Source organism: Chelon labrosus (assembly GCF_963514085.1).
Source record: "Chelon labrosus genome assembly, chromosome: 6".
Taxonomy (NCBI): Eukaryota; Metazoa; Chordata; class Actinopteri; order Mugiliformes; family Mugilidae; genus Chelon; species Chelon labrosus.
Window position 1 is genome coordinate 25,558,312 of NC_140342.1, and position 20,359 is coordinate 25,578,670.

The 20,359-nt window shown below is 41.6% G+C and overlaps 1 protein-coding gene across 1 annotated transcript in view; it reads left to right on the plus strand.

Moving 5' to 3' along the window:
* Positions 1-16,328, plus strand: part of LOC311488900 (vasoactive intestinal polypeptide receptor 2-like) — a gene marked incomplete at its 5' end in the record, with an annotated part of 39,777 nt that extends 23,449 nt beyond the window's left edge. The window contains 8 exons of the mRNA XM_084545762.1: positions 2,185-2,317; positions 3,982-4,132; positions 5,074-5,134; positions 8,081-8,150; positions 11,705-11,796; positions 14,328-14,457; positions 14,557-14,598; positions 15,638-16,328. Of these exons, the coding sequence (XP_084401888.1) occupies positions 2,185-2,317; positions 3,982-4,132; positions 5,074-5,134; positions 8,081-8,150; positions 11,705-11,796; positions 14,328-14,457; positions 14,557-14,598; positions 15,638-15,811 (853 nt within the window). The 3' untranslated portion in view covers positions 15,812-16,328. The remainder of the gene's footprint in view (positions 1-2,184; positions 2,318-3,981; positions 4,133-5,073; positions 5,135-8,080; positions 8,151-11,704; positions 11,797-14,327; positions 14,458-14,556; positions 14,599-15,637) is intronic.
* Between the last annotated feature and the right edge of the window lie 4,031 nt (positions 16,329-20,359).

The following is a 20,359-nucleotide window of genomic DNA, read 5'->3' on the forward strand; positions in this document are numbered from 1 at the left end:
AAGACACAGTTTTCAGCTGGTGTTGATTTTAAGCTCTGTTTAAGTCTTTGTTTGTGAGGTTTTTTTTTTTTTTTTTGGTTTTTTTTGAATGTCCTGATTTATACGTCGATGGTGTCTGAGGAAAAGCTGCCAATTTAATTAGATTGTAAATGAGCAAGCATTGGCAAAACGAGCACACATTTCACAGCCAGTTTTCATTAATTGTCCACATTTTTGTGTGTGTGAGTCATATTTGAATAAGGACATTTAGATTCAAATCCAGCTCCGTGAAGACATGTTGGCCAGCTTTCATCTCGCCCTCCCCCGTCGTCTTTTTTTTTTTTTTTCTCCTGGGAAGCTGCTGCAGTATGAGTTGCACGGCCGTCAGAACTTTACCATGAATAACTGTCTCTTACAGCTCTGTAAGCTTTGAATCATATTTTCAATCAGTCTGTCATTGAAACCCAACAACAACCCACAAACCTCCTGCTCTCTCTGAGGCTGAAAGGCCAGTTGAATGTTCCAACCAAAAAAATACCTAGAAATTTAATCAGAGTTGAACAGTTTTTTATTTTTTATTTTTATTTTAGCTGTTTCCAAATCATATCCTAGTTACAGTTATATTACAAACATGGGCTTAGTGGGAGCTGCTTTTGAGGATATTCAAACTGGAGGAAGGATTAAAGAATTGCTCTTTAATTTGTAACATAAGCAGACAAAAGACTTAAAGGCTATTTCATGTGCAAGTATCTTAGCTTGGGAGCTAGCCCAAGTTCAACCACCAACAAAACTTTTGCATCTGAAAGTTGATCTCCATTGGGACGTGATTATGCTCCAGCAAAGATCTGCTGATCCAATGAAATAACAGTGATGTAGCAGTAACATCATACGAGCGCCATGGAGTTGAATTTGTTCACAACAAAATGGCTCAGGTTGGTTGGACTGTCCACTTTTTTGTATAGGTTGAAACATACTGCATAATGAAATCCAAATGGATTTATATTCTGATAAAAATTGACTCATTCATAATAAATGAATTCATAATTAACAAGTCCTAAAATATAGTCATAAAGAAGGAAAAGGGTCAGGGCTGTTTAATGCACTTTATTTTTTGTCAAGTCACACATATTCTGTTATTATGACCTCGGCTCAAACCGTAGTTTTCATTCATTCATTCATTCATCTTCTATAACCATTTGTCCTATGAAGGGTCACGGGGTCTGCTGGAGCCTATCCCAGCTGTCAACGGGCGAGAGGTGGGGTTCACCCTGGACAGGTTTAAAGTCTATCTCAGGGCTAACACAGAGAGACAGACAACCATTCACACTCACACCTACGGCCAATTTAGAATCACCAATGAACCTAACAAGCATGTCTTTGGACGGTGGGAGGAAGCTGGAGTACCTGGAGAGAACCCACGCAGACACAGGGAGAACATGCACACTTCACACAGAAAGGCCCAGTCAGATTAGGTTCTTGGATTAGGACAAGAACCTTCTTGCTCTGAGGCATCAGTGCTAACCACCACACCACTGTGCGGCTCCCCGTAGTTTTGAAAACCAGAAATCGATCAAAGCAGCAGCAACGCTGTGGAAAGCAAGCAGAATCTAAAGTGCAGAAGATAAAACCTAAGCAGAAATGATAGAGCAGAGAGATCGATAAAGACAAGGGTGAAATATACATAATGAAATCCAGAGGGAGTCTTACCAGGCTCATATTTTAAAAAGAAATGAGGCTGCAGCTGTGATGTATTCCTCCATTATTTCTTCTTCAATTAAGGAGGCGAAACTTACGGACACGGGAATCAATTGTCGCTCCCATCCCATCCCGAGCCCATAAAAGTACTCCCGTCATTTCCCGATCACATGACTGCCCCGCAAAATCCAGAGAGAAAGACTCCCAAATCCCAGTAAAAAGTAACTTGATTCATTTATTTTAATTAGTGATATAATCAGGCTAAATAAAATATATTTATCACAACTTGTGAATTGTGGAATTTATTTTATTTATTTATTTATTTATTTTGCTGCAGCCTTTTGCTTCTGGACCCCTGCTGGGTCAAAACTATATTAAAATGAGTGAGATGAACCATAAGTACATTGGTACAAAAGCAGAACTGGCACAGCAGTGTTTATATTTTCAGAGGCGTCTTTAGATTTAAAGCCTTCGTCATCAACCGTTGTGCATCTGTTAACGTCTGTGCAGGAAACTCCACTGCACCAGGAACTACATCCACCTCAACCTCTTCGTCTCCTTCATCCTGAGAGCCGTGGCCGTGCTGGTGAAGGACGACATCATCTTCAACCGGACGTCCCAGTGCTCCAACCAGCCGTCACTGGTGAGTCGTGTCCATTTAGGACGAGAGGCTCGCGTGTTAACGGCACAAGAGTCGTGGAAAGGAATGCAGCATCCATGGGAGTTTGGAAAATGAAAGGAAAATTGTAAATTGGGTTTTCCTGAAAAGTGGCTTCACATACAGTATCTGATGTAACCCCATGTAAACTGTCAAACCATCTGCTGTGACAGTTTATTATTCACAAAGGATGACTCTGCTTCATCTCATGTATTAACTCTCAAGCCATATACTGCACCGTGATTGGCTTCTGTTTTTTTTTTTTTTGTTGTTGTTTGTTTGGTTTTGTTCGTTTTTTTGGCGTTTAATCTAATACATGTCCAAGAAATCTATGAAAATTGTTGTTTGCAGGCTTGAAATGTGGCAGTTCAAATGGATTCCAAGGGAGGAGCCAATAAAATGGGTCAAAATATCACTGAATTTGGTTTTCAGTTGGAACCCACTGTATTTGCTATTATATTTAAGCAACACCGTAGACTCTTTTCATTGACACGGTATATTTTGGTTTCACATTTGTCTACGCGGCGCTGTGAGGCTTGGACTCAGCATCCAACTACCAGCACTGAGGGCTGACTGGGACGTCACCAGCTAGCACATACTAGTACGAGAGGTTGTACTAGTGTCGACAGTGCAGGACACTCTGCTAAAACTCCAACGAGTCAAAGAGTCGCTTGGCCGCTAACAAACATCGGCTTCAAAAACCAGTGAAAATGTGATTGACTTCTGATCTATTTTGTTTAGTTGGATTTTTTTGTTGATTGTTTAATGTAATCTATGAAAATGGCTAAAGACATCGGTAGAAACTTCTCAAACCACTTCTTTCGTCTCTGAATCTGGTTTTTGGTCGAACCCTGCTGTATTTGCAATTAATTCAAGTTGCCATCCTGGTTGGGGCTACCGACCAATAAGGCGTGATTGTTGGTTTTATATTTGTCTTTGTGTCACTGTAGGACACACCAGACTGACATATACCAGAAATGAAGCTGCTACCAGCCCAACTGGGCAACAGTGGTCACTCACAGTATTGCAGCAAAACAGTCCCCTGTGGACAATAAGGCTCAATAAAGAGCAACATTACTAAAAAAACAAAACAAAACAAAACAAAACAAAAGTGAGTTAAACTCATCGCAGTGTAATTTTGAACAAGCCTCCAGAAACAGTGCTCAGCTCTGCAGAGATTTTGGCCTCATGGCAAAATATAATTACTGGATCTTCTGCATTCATCATGTGATGCACACTGGCACGCTGGCTTCAGTTTGACTGAGTGTACGCTGCAAAATGCTTTGATCCAACCCAACATTTTCTCACATCTTGGAGTGCAAACATCTCTTCGATGAATGCAGGAACTCTGACAGTTATAAAAAACATCTTCTTGCTGCTTGTAACACCGCTGGTTACGCCTGTAAAGGGTTGGGGAAGGTGCACCCACATATCAGAATAATTAGCATAATATTTGTTGTTCTGCAGCAACACTGAGGTCGTATACAGGCAGCAAGGGCAAATAAGAGGGTGTGCTGTGGAGGCCGATATGAGACAAATGCTTAAAGGTTAATTAAGTGTCTTCTGTTAGACACAAAGTCTTGTTAAGATCTCTGACCTTTAAGTTCTTTTCTAATCCATACTGGCCGCCGTCTGTGTGTGTTTCTCAGGTGGGGTGTAAAGCCAGCTTGGTGTTTTTCCAGTATTTCATCATGGCCAACTTCTTCTGGCTGCTGGTGGAGGGTCTGTACCTCCACACGCTGCTGGTGGTAATTTTCTCTGAAAACCGGCACTTTATCGTCTACATGTTCATCGGCTGGGGTGGGTAACCTTTTTATATGTTGTTTTTTTTTAATATGTCATCCAATCGGCAAAGATCTGTCGGGCTAATCATATAGTTTTAGTTACAGTTATATCATGAACATGTGCTTAAAGGGCAGAGTCACTGCTTTTGTTTGAGCTTTTGCTGTTTCCTCTACAGATGTGTACGGCTTGACTCCCCCAGCCTAAATAAAGTTTGTGTTAGAATGTTGGTCTGGAGTCTCTCTGCCTGGCCAATCAAATCGTTTGGACGGTGCTTTATTCAGTGATGGACAGAAACATAACAGCAACATAGTTGTACACGTCATCTGAGTTTGTTTACAATAAAATGACTCTGATTGGTTGGAGGACTATCCAGTTGGGCTCAGAGGTATTTTTACTTTATCGATTAAAACAATGCAGTGTTCTGCTGGGAAACTTTTTGACCTGGCATTCATTCGTGTGGATGTTACTTAGACGTGTAGCACCCACCAAGACCAGACCAGCCAAGTATCTGTGGGATGATCCACAGAGGCCCCTCCCCTCAAAGGCGTCCCCACTAACAACACCACAGGACATGTCCCATGTCCATTCTCTGATGAGTCACCACAAGGGAGACCTACACAATATTAGAAAGGTGGTCATAATGCCTGATCGGTGTGTATAACCATAACGAAATAAAAAGACCAGGGGTGTTATATCAACATTCTGTAATTATGATCTTGGCCCAACCAATTTTGGAAGTGAGGAAGCTATGAAAGCAGCTGTAGTGCTTAGGGAAAGCAAGCAGAATCCAAAGTGCGGCCAAATTAAATGAATTAAAAGAGCAGTTCAGAGCCATTTGTTTATCAAATGTTTTTGCTTTTGGAAAATGTTCCTTCCAGGAACATTAAAGCAGAATTTAAAAAGTGAGATTAACTATGGAAATCACGTGATTAATCGCAATTAAATGTTGTTTGCAGGAATCCCCACGGTGTTCGTTTCTGCGTGGGTGATAGCGAGGATTTATCTGGAAGACACGGGGTGAGTGTCGCCTCCAGCCGATCAGCTGAACTTCCCAAAGTCCTTCAAACACACACAAACACATACACACTATTTCACATCACATATTGGTTTTCATATTAATATTGGTGTCGTTTGTTTTGCTTTAACTCGACATGTAAATGAACTCTGAGGAATTCTTTATTATATCCTAGACAGGAGACATCGAGTTTCGCGCATACATTGGTATTCAACGGGGAGTGCATCTGTTGTTTCATTTAGGCCATAAATTACATCTAATCGATTAGATTCTGTCAGCAGATAAATATATTGGAATGTGGCTCAATTTCTAGAGTAATGAGACAAATATCCCACATGTCAAAGAGCACTTTATTGGATAATTCATCTGGGGGAGTTTGCTTTGGGTAGTCATCACATGAGCCAGGCGCTACGGATCTGCTCAGCTTCTCTTGCACATTATTAACTGACACTGCAGCTCATTACTGTGCGAAGGGGTGCACTCTGTAATTGTTGCCGAACGTGTTTTCAGAGAAGCAGGCCGATAGCAAAGGACGGATGGAGCTACAAAGTGAGAAGAACATGATAATGAAGTTTGAATTTAAACTAATGAATGTGGTTTTTGTAGCCTTGGAGATACCAGCCTGGAGCTGGATGGAGGCATGAAAAGAAAAACCTTTGGGCGACACTGTGCTGTATTTTCTGTTTAATTACTAACAAAATGCTTCCAAGCCTTTAAACGTCCCGTTCTGAATTTTTCTAATTAGGACTTTTCATGATAGGCCAAAGACCTGCTTCGCTGTTCCACAACTGGATTGGGAGCAGCCATCCCAAGTGTCCGTCCCGAGCTTAAAAATACCATGCAAGAGAAAAATAGGTCGCAGACATGCAGATTTGTGCCTCGGCCATAACGTGGACGTTGTACCGGGCTGTCGGTGTAAAAATGAGGCTGAGCCTGAAGGTGAAACTGTCAGTTTACCACCTGATCTAGTTCCCGACCGTCACGGAAGGTCCAACACTTTAGGAGTTGGCCACAAGTCGATGCACGATGCAGAAGCGGGTTTACCAGCTGATAATTATTCATATTTCTTCTCGTTATCCTTTGTTGATCCCTCATGGGGAAATTCGTTCTATGCATTTAATTCGGGACACTTGGAACAAGCTGCTGCCGATCCAGTTGTGGAGCAGTGAAGCAGCTGTTGAGCCTCGCGTCGGCAGTCACAGCTTCTAATTGGAAAAAAATGAATCAGTAAAAATAAAGAAACCACATCTGGTCATTGTGCACACAGTTATTACAAAGTGAGGTCTAATTATTGATGTGATACTGGTGAAATGATTCACATTATTTAAATAGTGATGCTTTCAAACAACACATAGGTAAATGGAGGCACGTCTGAAGTGGACATATAGGAGATTTGATCCAGTGACACTATGATCCCACACCTGCTTCTCCTACCACTCGTCCACTGAGGTTATAATTGCAAGTCTTAGATGTTCAACTGCTCATTCCTACTTCACTTCACTGATGCATCAAAGATCATTGCACATAATTGTGATATACGAGATTTTATTCTGAAAATTTGCATTGGAGTACATTTTGATGATGATATATTCATGCATTTGCTCCTCAGATAGATTTTTTAATGCAGCAGTTTTTCCACCACTGTGCCTTATGGTTAATTTATAGTTATGACAGACTCAGTCCTTGGCTGCTGCAGTATATAATGCATATAGTATATATGTATATATATATATATGTATAGAGAGAGAGAGATAGATCGAAATTGAGGTCTCCCAAAGTTTTTCCACCAGCAATAGGTAATATACTTCTCTCCGTGCTGAAAGCTAACGGTAGAGGCTCAGCAAACCTCCTCTCTCTTTGTCAGACTCGTTCGTTGGTGTTTTTTTTTAAACATTAGGCTACACTTCATCTAATAACTTTATGCAGAGAGATTATAGCGACACATCCTCACGCTAAAGTCATGTTGTATCATGCGATAATATCTAGTATGACCAAAAAAAAACAAGAGATAAATGCATTTTATAGTCTAGTAAATTGTGTTTTAACATTCACGGTGTGCATCTCCATGGGCTTGTGTGACGTCGGCTGCTGCAGCTCGCGTAGATCGATTTGCCCCGACTTCGCAAGCGGGAGCTCCGGCACTTTTCCTAGCAGGGGGTCGGAAATTTCAGACCTCACAGTTTTCTTGAACGCAGCAATAACTACTGCTTTCACTGATATTGTCTCATGCCTCCATTTCCTTTTCCACCTGCAACTTTCTATAATAAATTGTCTCAATATGTGCATGTCCATTCGCTCTGTCCCCTCCAGCTCTCCCGTGCATCACCTACTATGGAGTGTAGTGTACTGTACTCTCTGCCTGGATTCATTTAATCTCTTTCGCTTCGGCTGCTCTCTCTCCTCCCCTCCCTTCTCTTCTGCCCTCTCTCCCCCTCTTCTCTTACCACGACCGGGCCTCAGGCAGATGACCAGGATTCTGCTCGAGGTTTCTTCCCGTTGAAAGCTTTTCCTTAGGTGTTCCCACCCTCATTGTGTGCAAGTGTTTCTCTTTGCAGGGCACTTCCATTTGCATATGACTCCACACACATCCCTGTCTGTACTTTAACACAGAGTAAAGATAGCTCCACGGGCCAAAAAAATTTACAGAGAAAATATTTGTCTCTTAAGATTGGTGATGTGGGCTCTTTAGGGTTTCTTTATTCAAAATACACAATTGCATCTGACTACGCCCAGCATATGGATAGAGAGGAGGAAGGAACATCTTGAGATCCTCAAGGAACAGCTGTAAGTGGACACCTGGGCTTCCTGTCTTACCGTTTTCCCTGATTTTGAAAGAGCATGAGGATGTACTCAAGGAAGTCTTTGGAACGTGTTCAGCCCTACTGCGCAAATATTTCTTTTACTGCTGTACATAATGGTCACATGACGACCGGTTGTGGTGCCCTCAGGTGCTGGGAAAGAAACGACAACCTCATACCCAACTGGGTGATCAACGGACCAATCGGATTGTGCATTATGGTAGGTTGAGACTCATTACTTCCATTTTTGTCTGCAGGTGTGCCGCGTGCATGGCGAGTCAGAAAAGCACTCCTTTTTTTTTTTTCAATGTAAAAGAAGTGGACGATACATGTGTTCCTTGGAATATGTCAAACTTTAAAAGGGAGATTATGGAATGGAAAACCTCAGTCAAGGTTCCTGTCCCTTGTAACGGTAAATAAATGCACAGACGCTTTCTTTCCAGCATCCAGCAACAGTGGTATAATGTGTTAGCACCCCTACGTCTCACAACATTAACTTCTCAGGAGTTTTTACGGAGGGTTTTCCTGCAGAGTGTAAGCTCTTTCAGCCTTGAAAGGTCTCATCAGGAGGCTGTTACTCTCAACGAGAAATGAAGGTCTTTATGCGACAAGTGAGCTTATGTATTCCGTTGCAACGGATTTAAACTGTAATCTAATGTGAAAGGAGTGAAACTACACACAGTTCCGCATGTGGAGCCGTCTATACTCAGGTTCTCAAGCAGCAGCTCTAATTTTAGCCTCCTCACCCCTGACCCATATCAAGTGCACCTCTGCAGATACTGTATGTAGCAAGTTTTCACTGACTTACAGCTTAAAATTCATGATATTTTTTGTAAGAATTGCTCTTGAATTCCAGATATAATTTGGCAAAATGAAATTTTGAGACTTTTGCATGATAAATTAGAGCCTGTGCTGTTGGAAGTGTTTAGTATTTTGTGCTAAATGGTTCGTATGCCACTTTGAGTTTCTCCGTGTACTTCAAACAATGGCAATCGGAAACTGAGCGGCTTATATTAAAGTTGTATGGAATGAATTTACTATCATAATGCAAGAGCATTTTAAATTGATTCGAGGGCAGGATTTATCGATTTCATTCTCAGATTTTGTGATATTATCTCTCAAAACTCTGCTCTCGCTCTCAAATTTGCTCTGCGCTCTCAAATTTGCTCTGCGCGTGCTCAAACTGTGTCCACGCACTCGGTTACGATGCTGCTCGCGCAGATTTCCTGCGCTCAATCTCCAGCTATCTCTCTTGCTCTCACGGAACATGTGCGCTCACGAAACTCTGCTCTGCTCGCGGATCTTTGGTGTATCAACGCTGTCAACCAATAGAAGGCCGGCTGGTAGTGACCAATCAGATGATCCCTGTTTGTATACGGTGCGTTGGCTGTTTTTCAAAGAGCGTCGCATACGGGCGGGCACTCTTTCAACAGGTTTCATTCACTCCCTACCCCCGGGGCAGTAATAAATGTGATTTCTTTTATTTGTTGGACCACTGTTCGAATAAAATATCATTCAACACATACAAGAGCGTCCGAGCTTCTCATTAAAATGGCTATATTGTATAATAATAGTGTTCGATGCTAGCCTGGGTGTTCCCATACTGCTTTGCGCGCAATTTCATTCTCACTGCAAAAGCAGTCTGGAAACCATCGCCCTTATTTTCGCCTGAGATAGGGAACCAATCACAGATCGTCGCATAGACGATGACGACGTCTATGCGCGACACCGAAGCTTGTAGTGTGTTAATCCAACATGGCAGCGGACCTAACGTTACCGTTCGATGCAGCCTTAGACAGTGTTTTAAGTAGCTTAGAACACAAGTTTATTTTAAAAAAGAGCAACGTTTGGCGTTGAAAGACTTCACTGCCAAGAAGGATGTGTTTGCTCTGCTACCAACAGGCTTTGGCTATGAATCGCGCGCAAGGCAGCATGGGAATTACCAGGCGCATTTGATAGACATTCGTAGCGCCCAATAAACGGCTCTAGGCATTTGTAAAACCACGCCTCAAATACGAGAAAATAAACACGTAGTTTCCAGACCAGCATCTCATTGAGATGTGCAGTCGCGTCAGCCAGGCTAGTTCGATGTGGCTATTATTATACAATATAGCCATTTTAATGAGAAGCTCGGACGCTCTTGTATGTGTTGAATGATATTTTATTCGAACAGTGGTCCAACAAATAAAAGAAATCACATTTATTACTGCCCCGGGGGTAGGGAGTGAATGAAACCTGTTGAAAGAGTGCCCGCCCGTATGCGACGCTCTTTGAAAAACAGCCAACGCACCGTATACAAACAGGGATCATCTGATTGGTCACTACCAGCCGGCCTTCTATTGGTTGACAGCGTTGATACACCAAAGATCCGCGAGCAGAGCAGAGTTTCGTGAGCGCACATGTTCCGTGAGAGCAAGAGAGATAGCTGGAGATTGAGCGCAGGAAATCTGCGCGAGCAGCATCGTAACCGAGTGCGTGGACACAGTTTGAGCACGCGCAGAGCAAATTTGAGAGCGAGAGCAGAGTTTTGAGAGATAATATCACAAAATCTGAGAATGAAATCGATAATTCCTGCCCTCGAATCAATTTAAAATGCTCTTGCATTATGATAGTAAATTCATTCCATAAAGTTGTAGCTAACACATTTTACTGACACGACTGCAACACAGATATAAGAGCGAATACGTCTGAGTAGATGGGGTGCAGTAGGTAAAAGGAAGGAGAATATTCTTTGTTTGAGACAAAGTAATGCAATGTTGGCATGATGGGTAGAATTTTTTACAATTCTGCATAAAAATTACGCTAAACATGCAACCCTAACCCTTTGTTTCACAAACACTGTGAGGTTACAGCTCCACAAAAGTGAAGCCAAAGCATGTAGAGCTCCCCCTGGTGGATGGAGCCTGCAGTATAGGTCATAAGCTCCGCCCCACCATATTAATGGATGGGACTTGGGCCAAACTAAAACACTAAAGTCAAATACATTTATTTTCAAAAGATGGTTACCGTCATTTTAGTTAGTCGACATAAAAATTTTCTCACTCTTGAACATTCACCAACATTATATTAGGTACCTAAAATGACAGAAACTATCCTTGACCTATATTTTAAGGTTTTAGTTTGGCCCAAGTCCCATCTGCTTACATGGAGGGGGTGGAGCTTATGACCTATACTACAGCCACCCACCAGGGGGCGCTCTACTTACTTTGGCTTCACTTTAGAGGAGCAGTTCCACCGTCCATCTTTATATACAGTCTACGGGCTAGACCCTCAGACAATACTGCTCAGACTCTGTATTCCCGTAATTTTTGCCTCAGTTTGACAGACATTGGGCAGATAGGGTAACAAGGGACAGGTGAATCTTAATGAGGGGAGGAGCAAATCAAGACAGGTGAGAGCAATCACATGGTAGGGTAAAAGAAAAAGACAGCATGTACAACTGACTATAATTTTGAATATAAAACAGGAAACAAGAAAAAACGAACGGAAAGACGTCAAAAGCACCTGGCTAATTTGGAAATTCCCTAAAAACCTGCTACTGTTTTAATGCACCACCATGGACTGTATCTGTATCTAAAAACCAACGGCAGATCATCTGAAGCGTCCCGAATTTACAAAGATTTAATATCGATCCATCTGTTTTCACTAGCTTTACTCTTATCTTGCCTACATTTGTGGGTGGAAAAATATCCAACGCAGCAACAACACAATCACTGCCTATGGGTTTTTTTTTTTTTTAAATGACTCAGCTGTTGTCTCCTTTTCATCTCCAAGGTGAACTTCATCCAGTTCATCAGCATCATTCGGATCTTGGTTCAGAAGCTGAGGTGTCCTGACGTGGGCGGCAACGACCAATCACAATACAGGTACCTCACGGCATGTTTGAGCTGAAACCCACACCGCTGCCTGCTTTAATATATTCTGCACCTCTGTGTTTTTTTTTTTTTCCCTAAATGTTGATAAAAGTCGACAGGTTGTGTCAACATTTTTTGTGCCATTAAGCAAATGCTACACCTGCTCGGCCGCTCAAAGCTGTTGTATGTCTCACAATGTGGAAAAATAAGTAAACAGATCACCTGAGGAGACCAAGAGCATTTTATTATCCCCTGGTGTTTGCAGCAGAGATGACGCTCATTCGATAAGACAGCATTTCACGATGCAGCCTTTATGAAACAAAGGTGAAACCTCTGGGATGGTATGGATTCTCGCACAGTTTAGTGTCAGTCACAGGCGTTCAGTTTTTTTTTTTTTTTTTTTTTTTTTTTTTACCCTCCAGTGAAATCTGAGCTGTGCCGAGTTGTCAGGTATCCTCGCGGTTCCAACGCTCAGAGACGAGAGGCGATGAAAAGCCTGGACGAGGCTGGTTTGTTGGTGTAAGAGAAGATTCAGTGTCAGTGCAGCGTAGTTCAGTGTGGAGCTGAGCTGAGCTGACAGCCAGAGAGTGGTACTGGGAGGGAAGGAATATACACTATATTACCAAAAGTATTCGCTCACCTGCCTTTACTCATTCTATGAACTGAAGTGCCATCCCATTCCTAACTCATAGAATTCAATATGATGTCGGTCCACCTTTTGCAGCTATTACAGCTTCAACTCTTCTGGGAAGACTGTCCACAAGGTTGAGGAGAGTGTTTATAGGAATTTTTGACCATTCTTCCAAAAGCGCATTGGTGAGGTCACACACTGATGTTGGTCGAGAAGGCCTGGCTCTCAGTCTCCGCTCTAATTCATCCCAAAGGTGTTCTATCGGGTTCAGGTCAGGACTCTGTGCAGGCCAGTCAAGTTCATCCACACCAGACTCTGTCATCCACGTCTTTATGGACCTTGCTTTGTGCACTGGTGCACAGTCATGTTGGAAGAGGAAGGGGCCCGCTCCAAACTGTTCCCACAAGGTTGGGAGCATGGAATTGTCCAAAATGTTTTGGTATCCTGAAGCATTCAATGTTCCTTTCACTGGAACTAAGGGGCCAAGCCCAGCTCCTGAAAAACAACCCCATACCATAATTCCTCCTCCACCAAATTTCACAGTTGGCACAATGCAATCTGAAATGTACCGTTCTCCTGGCAACCTCCAAACCCAGACTCGTCCATCAGATTGCCAGATGGTAAAGCGTGATTCATCACTCCAGAGAACGCGTCTCCACTGCTCTAGAGGCCAGTGGCGGCGTGCTTTACACCATTGCATCCGACGCCTTGCATTGCACTTGGTGATGTGTGGCTTGGCTGCAGCTGCTCGGCCATGGAAACCCATTCCATGAAGCTCTCTGCGTACTGTACTTGGGCTAATCTGAAGGTCACATGAAGTTTGTAGCTCTGTAGCAATTGACTGTGCAGAAAGTCGGCGACCTCTTTGCACTATGCGCTTCAGCATCCGCTGACCCCTCTCCGTCACTTTACGTGGCCTACCACTTCGTGGCTGAGTTGCTGTTTTTCCCAAACGCTTCCATTTTGTTATAATAGAGCTGACAGTTGACTGTGGAATATTTAGGAGCGAGGAAATTTCACGACTGGATTTGTTGCACAAGTGGCATCCTATGACAGTTCCACGCTGGAATTCACTGAGCTCCTGAGAGCGGCCCATTCTTTCACAAATGTCTTGTTTCACAGTCTGCATGCCTGAGTGCTTGAATTTATACACCTGGGGCCAGGCCAAGTGATTAGAACACCTGATTCTGATCATTTGAATGGGTGAGCGAATACTTTTGGTAATATAGTGTATATCGTTCTCTGAGGGCGTTGTAGGAATAATACGTGAGGGGATTTATTAACCACAGATGTTGTCAGGAATGGAGAAATACAGTTCTTGTTGTACCAGGCTGTGAGCATGTTTATTTCTGTTGTAAAGCTGGACATTTTAATAAGGAGGTCTCTTTTGCATACAGCCTCTAGTGGCCATTGAAGGAAAAGCAATTTTTTGGAGCATCTTGGTTTCACGCCACTTGGTTGCACCATGAGGTGTTTCGTGACTGCCGTGAGGTCTGTTCTAACTGCAAAAGAAATGTACCACCCGCCTGCTAGTTGCTGTAGCATAAACTTGTGAAAATTCCTTTGAGTTGTGTGCTAGAGTTGACCACGGTGAACAGAATAGTGATACCCAGTGCATTCAGAAAGTCAAAGAGACCCAACACTTTGAAAAAAAAGCGTTTTTATGTGTGTCCGTGTCAGGCTGCATCCTGCTGGGGATGGCTGCTGCCGTCAAGGAGTGTCATTGCTATGGGGTGGGGGTGCCTGGTCTGGTCTAGGTGGGTGCTACATGTCTAAGTAACATCCACACCAATGAATGCCAGGTCCAGAAGTTTCCCAGCAGAACACTGAATTGTCACAAGATGGTCCATGTTATTCACTTTTTCTGTCATAATGTTGTGGCTGTAACCGTAAATCACTCTTTCTCTGTTAGGAGGCTTGCCAAATCCACTCTCCTGCTCATCCCTCTGTTTGGGATCCACTACGTGGTCTTTTTGTGTCTCAGTGAATCCATCACAGAAGATTATAAAATATTTTTCGACCTGGCCCTCGGATCCTTTCAGGTGTGATCTCAGTAACACTTTAATAAATAAAAGTTACACCGTTGAACTTGAACTCCATATTTTACTCATTACCTTTATTATTATTTGGTTTTGTTTTAGGGTCTGGTGGTGGCCATTTTGTACTGTTTCCTAAACAGCGAGGTAAGTTCTCATTATGTGCATATGTGTGTGTATTCAGTAATTTTGATGAGTAAACAGGGCAGTACGGAAACATCACTTTCTTTTTATTCTAATTTTCAGAGGCACAATACTTTGCTTTTACAATGCGCCCATAAATGTGTCTGCGCTCAGCTGATAACAGAATAGCTTCATTTAAATGTGGAAGTGTTCAATAAGTGGTAAATTGCTTTGGTCGGAGCCCAAATTTGTCCACATTTTGTTATTATGAATTCCTTTTCATTTAACTTTAAGACAATAAAACAGATCATTGTCAGACGTGGCATTTATTTCAGAAGATGCTTTAAAAGACTGAAAAGGAAACTTTATGCTGCGCTAATTCACAGAACAAGGAAGGATGGTTTAAACGGTATTATAAAGTAATCTGTAAAACATTACCCTAGATTTGTTGCTTTTTCTTTCAGATTTTCTAAAAGTTAAGGGTACAAATGGATAAAGTTTAGATAAGAAAATTTGCGGGAGGAACTAGTTTGGGAAGTCTCCTGAGCTTAAAGTAAAGTCATCTCCATAACACACAATTCAGAAATGCATTAGGAGTTTGTGATCATGGTGTTTGAGAATCTGTAGGGGGCGCTCTTCTGTTCAGCTCAAAAATATTTTGCGGGTGAAAGTTGGTCTGGAGTCTCTCTGTTGGGAACGGATTGTGTTCCAGCAAAGATCTGCTGGGCCAATCAAATCGTTTTGGGGTGGAGCTTTGTGCAACATAGTTGTACAGGTAATTTAAGCGCCATGTAGTTGAATTTGTTTACAACAAAATGCCTCTTTTAGAGGATTTTGTTTTTCTCCATATAAGTTTAAACATGCCCTAAGATGCCTGGCTAAGCTAAGCTAAGCTAAGCTAACCTAAGCTAAGGCTGTAGTGTGTCTACAGTACGTGTCAGGTGCCAGTTGTAGCATATATGCTGTGGAGACACATGGAGAGCTTTGTTTTTCCATCACAGGTTTAAAAAACAACAATAACAAAGGAATCATTTTGCTTGATCGCATTTTCCTGTTTCTGCAGGTTCAGTGTGAGATAAAGAGGAAGTGGCGGAGCATGTGTCTGAACTGCCACCTGAGCAGAAATCACCACTTCAGCAGCAACCTCGCCTCCAGGAAAGGTTCAGAGCACATGCTGCAGTTTCACTGCAACTCCCGAACCCAGTCCATCCTGCAGTCAGAGACCACTGTGCTGTGAGAACCTTGGCGGGGAGCTAACGCAGTCTCGGGGTTGACCCTGGGCAGAATCATTTTACAACCATTCAAAAATGCTGTGACCTGAGAAGAAGTACCACACGGGTGGGAACCGCGCGCCGTTTCAGAGCAGATTTTGGTTTTAGCTTTACAAATCTCTGGAAAGCCTTCAAGTGTCCCTTAAGTGGACCTAAAGCTGTTCAGATCTGTCCTCTGAGGTGTAAGGTAAAGGGTAAGGTGTAAAATGTACGTACTTGAACAGAAAAGGATACAAGGTTAGTCAACTGGTGTACAGATGTATGTAAATTAAAAAAAATAAATAAATTAAAAAGTGCAGTAGCTATAAAGGGAAATCTTACAATACCATTTATTGAGTTTAATATTAAAGCCTTTATTTTATTTCTTCAGCAGCTAGCAGCCTGGACCCCAGCCCAAACTTCCTCCACCCACAAATCTTTGATAATCTTTCACCTTTAACTGATAATGCTCTTTAAAAGGCCAGGCCGGACTTTCACTGAGTTTATTTTTCCATTGGTAACTGATTATGCTCTTGCAAAGATTTGCCGGGCCAATTGGATCATTTGGGGCGGGGCTTTATGTGGTAATGGGCAGTAGTCATATAAGTCATCTGAGCACGGTGTAGTTGAATTAGTTAACAATAAAATGGCTCTGATTTGTTGGTGGACTATCAGATTGCGTGCAGAGGTATCATTTATTTTTGCTGTATCAGTTTAAACCATAGACTGTATATAAATATGGATGATGCGTCCCCACATCCTTTCACTGGCCAAACTGATGCTAGTTTCTCGGGGATGCAGATAGCGCCATCTTGTGAGTTTGGAGCCAGAGTCTGATCAGTACGGTCCAAGAGTGTTTTAGAACAGATTTTTTTTATTATTATTTGAGTGTTTTAGTTTGGCCCAAGTCCCATCCACTGACATGGAGGGGGTGGAGCTTATGACCTATACTGCAGCCTGCCATCAGGGGGAGCTCTACTTGCTATGGTTTCATTTTTGATGAGCAGTTTGGCCGTCCATCTTTATGCAGTCTATAGTTTAAACACGCCCCAAATTAAAATCCAAATGACGTGTTACCAAACTCATATTCTGATGAGAATTGACTCTGATCTGCACCAGGCTAAGCAGAAGCAGCTTTCCCAGAAGTTGCTACACCATAGCTGCTTGTAATCTTTGTTTTAATCCATTTTACGTTTTACAAGTAATCAGGGGGAAAAGTGCCAACTGGTCCCCTTTAAGAAGCATTTAGTGACCCACCGTGGCCACACCCATCCATTTGATACTTAAAATGACCACAAAGAATAATTCAGGAGTGCATTTTTACCCAGGTCGGCACATGAGCGCAGGTTGACTGGGCTCATGGTGAAAACACTAGTACACACAGGGTAGTTTTGTGCCGACTCAAAACCGTGTCTATTCTGATGAACTGTCTCATTTTCAGTGTACATTTAATGAGCTGCTGTGCATGTTTCAAACCCTTAATTGTGCTACGATGGTTTTGCCACTGCACTCAGATGTGTGAACTTGAGCCGGAGCTCAGATTGTAAAGTGTAAAAGTGTCCACCAGGACCTTGCGTAGAGACTGGTCATGTAAACTACTTCCCCGTGGTTTCACGCATACTTGGAGCATCTTGTTTGGAGTGTAAAAGATTTATTTCTCAAATTTTCCAATCTGCAATTTCAACAAATAGAATGCAGTGGGAAGCCGGCGTGGGATGCACCGGTGTGCACTTGTTTTTTTTTTTTTTTAAATCCTGCATACAAATTAATGAAAGAGATTAAAGTCTTGAAGAGGAGGTATGTGCAAATCTTTTTTACATTTCCATCAACTCCCACCGATTTCCTCAAAAGATTTGATCCCTCCCACTCACGACACTGTTGAAAATCTTCTCCGCTGCATACCACATATTTCTTAGCTGCCACGGGACCGTTTATGATATGTTTAAAATTAATTTTAAAGAACCAACATGTTGCACAGATTTCAAAGTTTACACTACAGTTTTATTTTCTGCAAAAAAGGTATTTAGTCAGTTTCTTTTTGTCCATTGGTTTACTAAATGTCTTTGGGTTGTTTTTTTTTTTTTTTCCTAAGCTAAGTTGAGGTGTCACAGATCATTTCAGTTGAGTCGTTTGTTCAGTCAGTAGATGATGTTGTTGTTGGTTGTGTTGTTTTTTTCCTCATTAATATAGTTTTCCGAGATTGTGTTTGTGTGGATTCAGCATATTAAGTTCACTTTTCAGGTATTAATACCTGACATTTGACATTTAATTAAGACACTGGGTTGCTCAAGATTAATTTTTGTGCAAGTAGTATCACCATACAGCCATTTACATTTACATTTACATTACATTTCTTATCTCAGCCAAAAGGTTAACCTCCAAACTCCAAAGGGTGAGGATCTGGTTGTTAACAGACATGTCTGATTAGCAACAACCACAGATATTCCTATTTAAACCCAAGCTTAACCAAGTCTCCACCAGTCTCTTAGAACAGAAGCTACTTTGATGAAACCTTCCAAGTGCAGTTGCCCTTGTATCATTATTTTATTTATTTTTTTCCCGATATACTATGACCTGGATGACCGAAAAACCTTCATAGGCATCTTAAAACAAAATCCTTTTCTGCTCGCACCCATCAGTCATTTTGGAGGTGGCCATTAATACCTTTCAATCAATGACTTGTATTTTCTCCAACAGAAGGATCTTTGGACAGTCTCCAGTCAAAACAAAACTCTCTGGTGGACACGGGTAGTAATCCGCAAGTAAATGCTAACCATTTTGCATATGGACGGGAGTGATCTTGGTTGGTTTTGTTCATGCAGGAAGTGTTACGCAGCATTTGCATGATATACTCAGTGTTTGCCTTTTTCTTTGCTGTCGGTAAATGGCTGTCAATGTGTCATTTCTTGTACAGTAGACTCCAGTGTAAAATTTGTCAAGAAATGACGAGAAAAAAGAAAAAGCTTGCTCTTTTACGGTGTGCTATATTTTTCTTTTTAAATGTTGTATTTAATTGTCCCCACAAGATGGGGGGAAAAAATCTGGTGACACTTGACTTAAGGCATACAGAATTTTTTATTTTATTTTAAGCAACTGCTTTCTCACACTACTGTACTCAAAGTACGGGGTAAGTCACTTAAAATCTTGAATAAGTGCCATCATTTGAATTTACCATGTATAAATCTTAGTGCCACTTACCTGACAACATTTTTATATACCACACTCTAAACAAAACCAGTGATCTGATATATTGTACGTTAAACTAGCAGCCAGACCTCACTGTGCCTTGAAGGATGCTGCTACAGAGACACTGCTACACAATTTGGAGCCAAATATACATGGAATCAAGTTCTTATTGACTGTCTATAGTGTGGTGTATAACAGGGGTCTTCAACGTTTTCCAGGCCAAGGACCCCCAATCTGATGGAGAGATGGAGCGGGGACCCCCTACTTATATATATATATTGTATAAAATTGTGTTTTATATTAAACCGGTCCTATAGTATGGCACAGCAGCATAGATCGTTTATTTACATCAAGATGGTTGACTCTGTTGCCGTTTATGATCACTACTATCAGGAAATCGCCCATAAATATATGTTATATAATAGTTAGAGCCTTGATTCTTTTCCCCATAATCCCCAAGCTGTATAACATTTAAAAAGAACTTCATGTGTGTTTAAAAAAAATTGTGGAGGTGAATATAAAAAAATGTCTAATCAATCAAAACATTTTCGCGACCCCCCTGCAGTACCTCCGCGGACCCCCTAGGGGTCGCGGACCCCCTGTTGAAGACCTCTGGTGTATAAAATATGTGGTGCAAAAAAAAAGAAGAAAAAAAAGGGCAATACACTAAAGCTGGATGAGCTATGGCCTGTTATATACAGTTGAGTATGGTCTGCATAACAGCGGATATTATTCTTATAACTACATGTAGTAACACGTAATCTGCCCAAGTTTGATATATTTTAGAAGTTTCCCCAGATCATTTATGGTTTCAGTTTTTTTGACAGATTAAGTTATGGTCAGGCATTTGTATGGGTACTGAATTACATCATGGATTATCAGACAATCTGGCGATAACTAGTTTTCTTCTTTCGATTTATAGGCCATAACGTTCAGTGACAAAATAAAATGTTTACGTTTAAAAAGCAGGAAGCAAGGAGGAATTTGTCAATTTACCATAAGTAAACAGTTTATCCTGTGATTAATTAATTTTTAGACAACTGTTTTGGCTGTTTATTCTGTTTCACCAACTAACTTTGGTACAAATCTACTGAGGTTCATGTACATCAATTTCTGAGAAACACAGTGTGTAATGTTCACACAATAAGAATACAGCTGTATGCCTTGAGAAAAGTGTTACCAAATATCTTACAAAGATGTCACCATGTTACTCAGTTTATCATTGAAAGTGGTCGAGAATATACAAAACCATTTACGACACAGTTGTTGGCTTGTCCGGTGATTTCACGTTCAATGTTGACTGACATGATGCTGAGTATTGTGTCTTTATGAAACACATGTATTTGTAT